This window comes from Vollenhovia emeryi, unplaced genomic scaffold (assembly GCF_000949405.1).
Source record: "Vollenhovia emeryi isolate VEMERY1.0 unplaced genomic scaffold, V.emery_V1.0 DF939220.1, whole genome shotgun sequence".
In the NCBI taxonomy this organism is placed as follows: Eukaryota; Metazoa; Arthropoda; class Insecta; order Hymenoptera; family Formicidae; genus Vollenhovia; species Vollenhovia emeryi.
The window spans coordinates 544,891-557,047 of record NW_011967146.1 but is presented as its reverse complement, the minus strand read 5'-3'; the positions used below and the strand labels follow the sequence as shown (position 1 = coordinate 557,047).

At 43.9% G+C, this 12,157-nt stretch overlaps 2 protein-coding genes across 5 annotated transcripts in view; both read right to left on the bottom strand.

The window, feature by feature from the left end:
- Positions 1-19: 19 nt before the first annotated feature.
- LOC105560830 (mucin-3A) lies at positions 20-9,531 on the bottom strand. 3 transcript variants are annotated; one of them, XM_012010282.1, is made up of 8 exons: positions 9,124-9,531; positions 8,049-8,626; positions 7,365-7,654; positions 5,249-6,620; positions 4,363-4,577; positions 3,648-3,833; positions 2,932-3,130; positions 20-334 (listed from the first exon to the last, which is right to left on the bottom strand). In XM_012010282.1, exons 2-8 carry the CDS (start codon positions 8,083-8,085, stop codon positions 195-197), a joined length of 2,439 nt encoding a protein of 812 aa, XP_011865672.1. In that variant the 5' UTR covers positions 8,086-8,626; positions 9,124-9,531; the 3' UTR covers positions 20-194. The 3 variants fall into 3 exon arrangements, with proteins under 3 accessions (XP_011865672.1, XP_011865671.1, XP_011865673.1); XM_012010281.1 differs by lacking the exon at positions 9,124-9,531 and having other exon boundaries at positions 8,049-8,746; XM_012010283.1 differs by lacking the exon at positions 9,124-9,531 and having other exon boundaries at positions 2,989-3,130; positions 8,049-8,746.
- A 742-nt stretch (positions 9,532-10,273) lies between these two features.
- The window catches only part of LOC105560828 (glutamate receptor ionotropic, delta-2-like), an 8,162-nt gene continuing 6,278 nt past the window's right edge, over positions 10,274-12,157 (bottom strand). Inside the window, exons 8-10 of one of the 2 annotated variants that reach the window (XM_012010276.1) lie at positions 11,430-11,561; positions 10,847-11,001; positions 10,274-10,748 (exon numbers count right to left, since the gene is read on the bottom strand). In XM_012010276.1, the coding sequence (XP_011865666.1) occupies positions 10,651-10,748; positions 10,847-11,001; positions 11,430-11,561 (385 nt within the window). In that variant the 3' untranslated portion in view covers positions 10,274-10,650. Of the gene's footprint in view, positions 11,002-11,429; positions 11,562-12,157 lie in introns of both variants that reach the window. The other variant, XM_012010277.1, reaches the window with a different exon arrangement.

Below are 12,157 nucleotides of genomic sequence, written 5' to 3'. Positions count from 1 at the left end.
GCTCACCGCCACTTTCTTATCCTTTATATTTCTTTATTTACAAATAGGAATTTGTACAGAGCACAATATTAATTGCGTGTACTTGATAATAATTGTGTGCGAGCTAATAGGAGAAGTCCACATTATAGAATTATTTATAAGTATCGTCAAATAAATGAGTGTTTATTTAAATCTTAGCGATGTAAATCACGTTCCTACAATATTCTTGAATTAAGCGGATCGTCCACTCGACCGGCAATTAAACTCACTGAAGTCTCGGTGTCGACGATAAAATAAAGGAAAGGATGCAAAGCTGTAAAGGGCTCGGGTCCGGCTCTCTCAAACAGACCATTGCCTGAAAAAAAATTTTAATTATTTTTCAAACCTTTACACAGACTATTTTAGTCGCGGAAAATATAAACAATACCTTTTTTAAATATTCTTTATATTTTCTGTAATGTGTGCGCTTTATATATTGTAAAGAGAAACGAAATAAAAAAATATACTCGCTTTCCAGAGCAACGTCAGTATTTAAGGAAGACAATTTTGCAAATAAATTTACAGATATGTAGAGATAAATTCGTGTAAATTGCAGAGCTTAATAGTTTGCGCATAATATAAAGCTAGTAGTTTGTTCTATTCTATGTGCTAATGAATTAGGAAGATGTTTGAGTTGACGAAAACAGGATATGGCAAATTTGCAAGAGATCAGACAAAAATGGATCAGACAAGAAACCGTATTGTAGTGATGTCTTTTTATAGAATCTTTTTAAAGCAATTGCAAAGTCCCTATGCAGTTTTAGATTTAAAATAATATAAGAACTCGGAATCTTATATACTTCAGTCTAAAATCGAACGAGAATTGTCGATAACAATTCGCGTTTGAGAAATTTTGACTTAAATAGCGTTTCTTGGCTCTCGAAGCGACTGGCAGATGTGATGCATTGCAGGTAAATTTTTAGATTTCTAGATGTTCGGTTCATTGACTTCCAATGCGCGCGTCCTTCCTTTCACTGAGTTGACAAAACTTCTCGCTCTCGTATTTTTACGACGGCAAGTTGGGTTTTACACGAAAGAAAAGAATGTAATGTCTTAGATAAACGAACAAGTTTAGTGCGGTAAAAACGGTATTTTATTTTTTCAAATTACTATCGTTATAAAATTTTATCTATCACATTAACTACATGTATGTCGCACAAAGAATCCTGCCATATCATTTTGAAGCATAGTTAAATAATATTATATCGAAAATTGTAAATAACAGTCTAATAGTAAAGCCGTAATTTCTTTTAAATATTCTACCATTGTGTGATATAATTTGTATTTATTTAAGAAAAAAAAGAAAATGTGACAAAAATAGCCGAAAGAAAAATTTCATAGAAACACTTGCAACGCCACAGCGGTTCAGGAATCCTCGGTGAATGTAAAAAGAGATGGCGCAAGGTCTTTTTATTGACTTCCTTTACGGACCCGGGCAGGATATCAGCAATTAAATTCAGCGAACTGAACAACAATACTGAGAATATTTCCAACAGTAATCGATAGCTTTGCTTGAAACTTCGTCCAGTGGCGTGAAAATGGATATTGCTTAGCTAATCGTCCTCGAAACTCATAGATGCGGTTCACTCGCATCACGCAATCGCGCGCGTCGAACGTTTTCAGGATTAAATCCTATAAATAACACGGAATCTAGTAGGGACAGGTGCGTTTTTAGATAAGCGTTTAGCTAAATTGTCTGCTAAACTAACGGCGATAACCGGTAATTTTACGATGCATCCAGGAGGTAACAATTAATACTCGGCGTAATTATCGTAAAGACGTAATTAGCGGCTTAGACATTCATCTCCGATAGTTTCTCAATCCTAAACGAGGACCAAGTGCGCCCCCGTGTAATTCCGAAAACGCGCGGGCGACTTCAACAGCGTTTCGAAGCGCGGAAGCGGCCGTCATCGTTAACGACAGTCGGCGTTAAGTAATGAAGATTCAGCGGAACGTGAGAAAGAGCGACGACGGATCAGCCGGAAGCGAAAAATAGAGATAAAAGAAAGTGAAGAAACGAGTAAAGTGGCGGCGGTGGTAACGACTGGCTCGTCGTCGGACGCGTGTTCACGAGGCGTAGAGGGGCGCATTGTCGCCGTCGTTTACAAATTATATGCGCGCAAATTACGTTTCTGGAGGGTACTCGAGCCGCGCGCGTGAAACTTCGTAATTTCACTCGTTAATACCGGATATTGCGTCAACGTAATTATCTCCTCGAACATTATCCCCGGGCCCGAGAGTCCGCGGCGTCGCTGCTCCGCCGTCCGCCTCACTGTTTGTTCTCCACCTCCGCGACAAATTAAATTACCTGTGCGCGACGTTCAATGTCGGTTAACATCCGGTTAACCGGGCGGCCGAGACGTATCGGGACGCACGTTAATTTCGGATGCTCTGCTCGAGGTGATTTAATTCTAACGCGCCGTGATTACACGCGTCAAGCAATGATATAATCGCGGGGAAGCATCAGGAACGACAGAACGTGACGAAGTAATGAATAACGAGAGCAAGTACTATGTAAAATACACATATATATGCGACACTGTCAAATATATGAAAAGTCGATTAAAATAAACCCGTACACTTGCTCGAGATGAAACGGATACTCGGTTACTCGGCTCGCACCGACGGCGCTATATTATTACACTTACAGGCAGGAGGAAGCAATTTACAAGCGGCGAGAGAAGCGGAGGAAAAAAAAAATAGTAAAATATGTAATTGAGAAATAAAGGAATACTGCAAATGCCAAGGATTATACACGCAGCGCGCAAAATTATATAAATCGTACTCTTAAATTCAGGACGTCCGCATTAAGGAGCGAGGGATGCAATTACACGCGTGGAAACGGTTACCGTTACGGAGTAATTGAAAGGAGAGTGCGATAGTGCATGAAAAGCGTAAGAGAGTAAAAAGGACCTGGCGGCAGATATCGATAATAGTCCCTTCGAGGTGGAACGACATTAGGCGACTCACGAGAATGGGTCCGGTCGGGTTTCATATAATTCCTTATATTGACCCCTATACTCTGTTGCACATCCCTGGCGTATACGCCGAGATCGGATGTCATGGGCGATAAATCGGCCACTCTCGGCTCGAACACATCCACGATTCCCAGCTGCATGAAAGAAACGGGCAAAAGGGAAAAAAAAACACCGCTCAGAGAGATTATGTAAACCACGATGCAAATGTCGACGCAAATGTACACTAGTCACGCATACGTCGATAATAATCTTGATTCCTCCTTCCTTCGATCTCAATCCCTCTGTACTCACGAAACGTTAAGAAAATGTTACTTCTTCCTTGTACTCGGTTTTACACGATGCCTTTAGGAAAATAATTTTCGACAAAAGTAAGGTGATTTATAATTAACAATCTCAATTGACAATTAAAGTTATGAATGTTAAGCTTGTAATTTATAACTCAGTTGATCTAACAGCCGTTTCAAATCTGTATGAATTTCTCACGATCAATGGGACCTTGAGATAAGAGTGTTTGAAAATGGGAAAACGGAGGAACCGCGGAAACTGTACGACATGCGTGGCTAGTTGGCTGTAAATCCGGAAGATATTTTTCTACTTGGCGCCCGTTTGGCACTGATAAGAGTCCAAGTGGACGACGTATTGTCCGCTTACCCTTTGCAGAAATGACGTCAGTGTGACGAAACCACGTAGCATGAACGAAGGTATAGTGGCCCTGACCCAAGTAGGCTGTAATCGCTTCCTCAACAATCTCAATGACTTTCCGCCGAGATCCCTCGCCAGACGATGCGTGTCCGTTTTATCCGTGGGCATGAAAAGTATAATGTTGTATCGAGGGTCCTTGAGTGTTAAGAAAATAATAGAAATCCCTTGTATTGTTAAGAAAATAGCAGAGACTCTTCGTATTGTTCAATTGTACTTGAAGCTACTTTGGAATAGTTTATATCTAATTCCCAAGAACCAACTGCGCGCGGATCGAAAGGCTATTTTATTTAAATCTTACTCAAGTAAATATTCTTCCTTTGCCTGTGCAACGCGTGAAATTTTTATTTGGGAAATAGATGCTGAAAGTTCAAAGCTGAGCTTATTTAAAATCTTGACGAGAACTGTGCGACTCTAGATTCAAGAATCACGAAAATTTCAAATTAAAAATTAATGAGGCCCGGTTTCGCCAAACGTTGCTTGACTTTAATCTTAGTTTAATTAATGTTTATCTCTTTCTAGATTAACAGTTGGAAAGAGACAAAGAACGAACTAAGCTTAAAGTTAAGCGACGTTGGTGAAACCGGGCGTTAATCAAGATTAATGTAATTCTCTCAAAATCTGAAGAGAGTGGTTTGGATCACGCCGGATTTTCACGTAGACTTACGTCCAAAGGAAATTCGAGCGCGACAGCCTGCAACGATGGAAAGTACGCGAAGGGCAACACGGCGATGTATCTCGAAGCCGATACCGAGGAAATGTCGCAGCCATTCACTAAAAACGACATCTCCGCGGATGAATCTCCGATGGAGGACTCACCCGGGTTTACCGTGTTATACTGCGTCTTCCAAATCTCTAGATCCTGCATCCAGATACCTTCGTCTGAAAAATAGGAAATCGAATCCCACGAATCACCAACATTTTCTATTCGAGCGAGAAAGGTTCTTATTATTCTCGTATAAACGCGACATCTCTCTAAAAATTAATTATCGCTGAAAACAGTGAATAGTCACTGATTTACAGTTCTAAGTACACCACTGCGACTTTCAGTTGTATAGAGGAAAGTTCTCTATTATGAGATAGGAATCTAACATGAGATAGTAGGTTTTCAACGTTCGAATTCGATCGCAAATATTCTTCCGCAACGATTACACGATCAATTTTCCTCCAAACAGATTTCACTCCAAGGGCAATAAATTCATGGTGGAATCACTAGATGATGCCTATTAATTTAGCGGAAACTCCGCTATCACATATTAGGAACCTGTCTCATAATTATAACTGCAAATCAGTGACTATTCGCTGTTTTCAGTGAAAATCCACTGATTGACTTTTAGATAGCATAAACGATAATTTCTGTCGTTATGTCATCATTCATTTCGCTAAAACGCAATTTGATATTCATGATTGCATAATTTATATAACAATTGTCAATAATTTATACACTGGACCTTTTCCGCGGTACAAGTTAGGAAAACTGAATCCGTTTGCACGTTTGTACGATTCGATACGCGACATTTGTTCGAAGAAGACATTCATTAGCTGAACCTGACCTGGGTAGCTGGAAAAGTATCCGCGCGGGCTTCTCGCCTCGCGTTTGCGAAGATCCGGCGAACCGTCCGTTGACTCCTCGTCTTTAACGGTACTGCTGTTAATTGTATCCGTCAGATCTTTCCTCTTTCGATCCATCGAAATCATATTTTCGTCTACGAGAGACGCGGCCGGTTGATTGTCCGCCGCGTCCATCGTAGAATTCGCGATCGCGGAGTTATTTCCGGCGGGATTGCTCGCGTTCGTTCCCGGAGCAGGCGGTACCACGGTCGTCGCGGAATTGGCTGCGACAGCGCCGTCGAAGTCGGCCATCGTCATCGCGGGGTCACTCGCAGCGGTCATTCCCGGAGTATCCGTCGTCTCGGTGCTCGATTGCGACATAACGCCGTTCGTCGTCGTCGTTTCGGTAACGGGACTCGAGATAGTCGCGCTACTCAGGTTCGTTGGTACCACAGTGGTTAACGAATTCATGGCAACGGTACTCAAGGTCGCGTTTGGTGCAGACGTATTAGCGGGTGTCATGCTATCGATGATCGCGCTCGCAGCCGCCAGTGCGTCGGTACTCGCGCCTGCGGCGATCGTAGCCGGCGAGTCCGGGCTCAGCGTATTTGCCGTCGCTGGTACCTCGGTAGCGAGAGACGAGGGTGTCTGCACATTGGTACTCGTCGATACCGTCGTGCCAGCATCGGTCGCAGCTGCCATACTCGCGCCCGTCGGCACTTGAACGCTCTCGTTGGAAACGCTGGCACTTGTCTCAGTATCGCCGGCGACCGTCGAGGAAGTTTGCGGACCCTGATTGCCGTCGACGGTGACGGTCGTAGTGGGAATCGTTTGGTTGCCCGCGTTTGTCATCGGCGTAATCGTATTCGGCGAACCCGCGGCAGTTTCCGTACCAGCGGGCAGAGTCGGCTGGACACTTTCGCCGGAAGTAGCCGGCGTTGAACTCGCCGATTCTGCCGGCGACGTGTTCTGAACAACTGTTCCGACACCGGTGACCGGAGTCAATGTCGATTGCACGTCGGTCGCACCCGTTGCTGCCATCGTGACAGTTTGCTGAGTAACGCCTGCCACGGTCGTTGGGACGCCCGTTGTCTCCGCACCAGCCGGAGGAAGCGTCGTGATGGCACCCGTTAACATCGTCGTCGTAATGTCCGGCACATTGCCAGTGCTTATCATCCCTGCTGGGAGCGTGGACGTCGGAAGTTCGGTTGCGCCTGACGAGTCTCCTCTGCTAACGGTAACGTTCGCTTCTTGTTCAATACTCGACAGATCGAAGCCGTAAAACCTCAGAATGTCTTCATACTCGGGACGGAGTCTGGTGTTCTCTCTGCTCAGCGTCAGCCCGCCCAGGAAGCCATCCGCGTTAAGGTAGCTCTTGAAATCAACATCGGCGGAATTCGGTGTGTATAGCTAGTTTTAATTCGCTCTTACAGCGATTGTCAATTTTCTTTCTCGGAGATGAAGAATAATGAAAAGCGTAAATATCAAGTATTGGATTCGTCTTAAGAAACGTGATTGAAAGACTCCAAAAAATAGGCCCGGTTTTTCGTTTTCTGGTTAATTGTTAACCAGAGCTCAGTCGATTCTCTGCCTCTTCTTAGATAATAACATAGAAGAAGATGGAGAGTCAACTTGCCTCTTGACAGCCTGGTTAACAGTTAACCAGAAAATGAAAAGCCAGGCTTAAACCCAGATAGCACAGAGAATTCGCTAAGTATTCTTCAAGCTTACTGCGCCTCTCGGAACTGTAATTCTTCAGGAATTCATAGAAGAATACAATCCCAGCGAGAAATGACTCGTCGACCGATGTCGAGTCGACATCGACACCGTCGAATTGACATCGATTCGACATCGATCGACGAATCATTTCTCACCGGATGTGACTGGGGAAGTTACATGCACCACAATGAACTTCTGACGAATACTTCAAGACGAACCGATTGTGGCTGATTCTTCAAGAAGATTCTTCAGATATTCAGTTTTCTAATTCCGCGGGTATTCTTTCAAATGAATCCTCTGCGAACTTACGTTCACCTTTATGCCATCTGGGCAAGACATCGGGCAGATATTTTGGATTTCTTCATCATCTAAATATTCACGTTGCACGAGGTGTCTTACTCGCAATCGTCGGTGAATGTCCCTGAAACCGATCCTGGTAACATCCCTGTTGGCTGGCAGGCCCATTGCCTCGGCGATTTGTTGACCTCCTCTGCCCGCGGACCCCTCGTAGAGCGCCGCCAGCACGAAGGCAACCCCAGTGGGTGAGAACGCGACGTTTCCACGTGTCAAATATTGCTGAAGGATCCTCACCCCGAGCTCGTTGACGACGTCGGTGATGACGTCAACCGGACGCTGCGTGTCCGCGCGATACCAAGGATCGTACTTGTAAGCGAGCGCGGACGACACTGCTGCAACATGGCATCAGTGGGAAACTTTAAAATTCATTACGTTGCCCAATTCGGCGCGTTACACATCATTTATTTCTCTAGATTCAAGTCTTCCCACGAATAACGCTGCCGATTTCCTCACGCGAGCCGCACAATCATACTTTAACGTGATTCTTCTGGAAATCTGTAGGATTCTACCTTTACTATCTCTTCATATGTGCGCATATATATATATATATATGTGTACAATTCATAGTAAAAGAAAATTGATAAAAATATTTCTATTTACCTATATTTATTTGTTTCTCTTTCGTTACGCGAGGGAGAGGCTTGGACTTTGAAGCTCGTCAAAGACGGTCGCTTCGCCGGATTAATTCAAGAGCAATAAAAAGTCAAGGTAATCAGCCTTACGTACGCTGTAATATTACAATCAGGTGCAACGGCTTTCCCATCGTTTCCGGGATGCTGCTTCCTTCTCGATATCTCCGATCGTTGCGGCGAGCCGGAGACGGGGATTCGCGACGGCGATCCAGCCGGTTCTAGTCTTAGGATTAGCCTTAGTCGTCCGCGCTCTACGTCGGGACTGGCTCACGCTGGATCGGGTACGCTAGGCCGCCTAGCTCGTCCGGGGCTCGTGGTTCGATTAAGACCCGCTCAAGGGGCCCGTCCAAGGCGCGCGAGGCCCGCTCGAGGCCCGCTCTTGAGGGGGCCCGTTCGAAGACCGCCGATTACTACCGCGACTTCTTAAGTGGCTAAGGTCGTAATCCCCGTTAAATTGCGCACATAGCTTCCCTCCCAGTTGGCCGCCAGTTCCTTTTCTCGCCGCTCTTCTTCTCTATTCTTTTAGAGGCCTCTATCTCCTGGCGTTTCGACAGGAAGGGGATCTTAAAGTATGCCGCTGTGCATCGCCGCGCTCATCTGCGCTCACGTTTATGATCTCGGGTACCATTGCGGAACGTGAAACGTGCGCGCGTATGCGTGTGCTTTTATTCTCTATTCACAATCCAATGACAAAGATTATTATTACGATTTCACGTGGAAGGAGGTATATGCCAGTGAACGACCGGCCGAAGGATATATTGTTACGTAACAGAACTTCTCCAGGATATCATTTGGGTAGGTACATCATTACATTTTCGGCATCGCGTGAAATTATGAATGTAATTTACCAAAGCCAAGGAGAAAACGTTTCTTACTTGGTGAATTAGTCACTTCGATTAAATAATAAAAATCGATTATAATTAATCAAAGTACATCACGCTTTCGTGTAGAGCGAGACGGTATTTTTCTTTTATTTTACTTTGCGTGTGCACTCGCTAGAGCGTCGAAATTAAGGAAAACGCGTTTGTTACTTGGTGAATTAGTCACTTCGATTAAATAATAAAAAATAATAAATAATAAAAAATTATAATTAATCACAGTAGGTACATCACGCTTTCATGTAGAGCGAGACGGTTTTTTTTTTACTTTACTTCGCGTGTGCCACTTACTAGAGCGTCGAAATCAAGGAAAAGGCGTTAGTTACTTGTAAATTAGTCACTTGGATTAAGTAATAAAAAATCGATTATAATTAATCAAAGGCGGGTCTATCACGCTTTCGTGTAGAGCGAGGGGGTTTTTTATATTTCACTTCGCGTGCCACTCGCTGGTGCGCCGACCCCGTTCGCGTTACGTTAATCGAGCCGAAAATTCCTCTCTCCTTCGCCGATCGGCAACACGTCTATCCGCGCCGGCCACAAATCTTCGAAAATATGCGGATATTATCGCGCGCGATAACGGTAGTGGCGGTCGGCGCGGCCGCACGGACGCGTATAGCGAAGGCGAGGCGAGGATCTGCTTTCGACTGATCCAAGTAAGAGGATCGCCGCGAATGAGGCATTACGTAACATCGCGGTGACTTTTACCGCGGACGGCCACTGAATGCGCAATCCAGAATTCAGGATCTGGCGCGCGAACTCAACAATAGGGACGCCGCGGATCATTATCCCGCGCACGCCAAGCGCGCGATATCCTCGCGTGCGTTCCTTTCCCATCCTGTTTTCCGTTCCACCGCGCCTCAGTATCGCTCGCGAAACCAATTATTACCCGATATCGAGCGAGACGATCGCGCATTATACCCAAATAGCGCGGGTGAACTCAAAGGGGATTCGCTTTTTTTAAGTTCTTTCTAAATCTTTTTAACTCTGAAGAATGTTCTTAAAAATGAGACGGAAAAGAATTCAAAAATATTCTTCCCGGATTCTCTGTGATATTTGGATATCCTCCTCTCCCCTCCGCGATGTTCACCATGTCGTTCATCAAACGCGCGCGTCAGGCCGGAACAATCCCAAATGGCGAGCTTGACGATGATTGATGCGCGATTCGCTCGCGTCAGCCACCAACTGTTCGTGTGCGAACGATAAAAGATGGACCCATCAATTTGGGCGTAACCGTACAATAAGGAACCATCTGTTGTTTTTAGGATTTTTTGCCTCGTACCGCGGAGTTCCAGAGATTTGATTCACGTGTGAAATTAAAACTCACGTTCACCCGAGATTTATAATTAATTACATCAATCATGTAATGGCAGAAAATAATCTTATTTTTGTAACTAAAACTATTGTAAAAGGAACTTTTTTTTAAAATTAGTTCTACGTTATATAATTACGTTATCTGGAGGATTCTGCCTTAAGGATAGAATTTGTACAGTTTTATTGAGCCTAAAGACATATACTTTACATCGATTTACAAGCAGCTTTCTAAAATTTACCTCTCATGAAATACATTACACGTCTGCTATGATTATAAAGGAATCTGTGTCGAAAAATCATGCCGCCTAAGTGCATAATTTACAATTAAACGGTCGTTACATGTAGCTCGAGGAGTCGCTGTATTCATGCGAGAATGGTCCCTGTAATTAATACTAGACATAAGCAACGATAAAATCTAACTGCGCATGCAGATATTCTAGCTAGCCGACGGTGAAGCTATTTCGTGAGAAGCGTTTAATCTATCATCTAACCACCGCTGTATCCGTCTCAAGAGACAAAAGGCTGAATCAACTTGCGTCTCTTCGACACTTGGCGCTTGTGGCAGCAAAACTCGCAGCACAAAAGAAATATCGATCCGGTCACGCCTGAAAGGAGTACAATGAGGAGCCGCTTTTACTCCCACGAGGTGTTTATTACCGCTATCCAGTACGGTGGTACCGCACGGAGGAAAAAAACACGTTACCCATAAAAAGCACGAAAAATATCCCCTGCATATCCGCGACGTTTACTTTGCGCTCCTCTACGCCCTGGCTGAAGCTGTCCGAGCATTTGTCTTTCGTCGGTATTTGCTCCGATATCCACTTGTTCATTAATCCAGACTCGTGCATGCGGTGTAACCTGAATAACGAGGCTTATTCGGTTAATAATTATCGGCTCTGGTAAAACAGCAGACACGGAATGATCATCGAACCGCGATAGTTACGAACTGATGGCTTAACGATGTCAAACATTTACGGTGAACATGAACAGAATTATAAAATTCACTTGCAATTTACAAGACTATTGAGAAAAATTTATAAAAATACCAATCACTCGAATACGAGTCGAATCGAATCGGATGGGATTTGGTCCGATTCGAATCTCAACCATTCGCAAAAAATTTGTCCACTTTACCTCACTCGAAAAAGAAATAATGAAATTCGATTCAACATAAAAAATTTGCTTCATTTGCACAGCTCTATTAAAAAGTTTAGAATATCATGAATCACTACATCGGTAGCCACTTTATCGTTGTGAGATGTGCAATAAAATGAAAGTTAGCTTACTCAGCGTTGATGACTTTTATATAAGGACTATCTCTCCCAATAATCATCGCTATGGGCTCGTCCATAAATTCGTCAGTGCTCAAAGAAAAGGCGCATCCCTCGGTTAATAACAGGTCGCTTCTCATCGCGAATCTGCTCGGGCAATGCATCATTATCGTCATTCCTATCGGACGGACTAATTCGTTCGGCATGCAGGATGAAATATTTAAACGACGGTATCTCCATTCATCGCAAAAGAAGGATTCGATGAACAAACGATTATTTATTTTATCAAACTGTCTCGAGAAAGTTTTTCATAAATAACGAAGGGAGAGTTTGCTTATAGTCACCAGTGACGATTCAAAATTAAAACGGAAAACTTATAGTCAACCTGACTGGCGTATTCCTTTATTTGTTTAATACAACGTTTCGACCCTATTTTTTGGGTCCTTATCAATTAGTACTAAGTGAGTCATCGTCGTCGCATAAGACAGAGGCAAATTATAAAAATACGTGTATACAGGGTGAGTCTTTCCATATCCGACAAAATTTTTGAGAAGATAGAACGGATCGAGATGAACGGAAAAGTCCTGTACCATTTTGCAATTTTCGTAATAGTTAACGAGTAATTAATTATTAAAAATCGTTATCTTAGGCCGGCCTACCGCCCAATTCGAGCGCGTGGCGAGATGTGCGCACAGCAATATCGATCGCCGGACGATCACATCTTGCCACGCGCTCGAATTGGG

What these genes read in the sequence shown, in the direction of transcription:
- LOC105560830 (XM_012010282.1), bottom strand. Translation starts at nt 8,085, where the DNA reads ATGGGAAAGCCGTTGCACCTGATTGTAATATTACAGC. An exon ending in CCTGATTGTAATATTACAGC is followed by an intron (nt 7,655 to 8,048) that starts GTACGTAAGGCT and finishes GCCATGTTGCAG; the next exon opens with CAGTGTCGTCCGCGCTCGCT. An exon ending in ATACTTTTCCAGCTACCCAG is followed by an intron (nt 4,578 to 5,248) that starts GTCAGGTTCAGC and finishes CCTATTTTTCAG; the next exon opens with ACGAAGGTATCTGGATGCAG.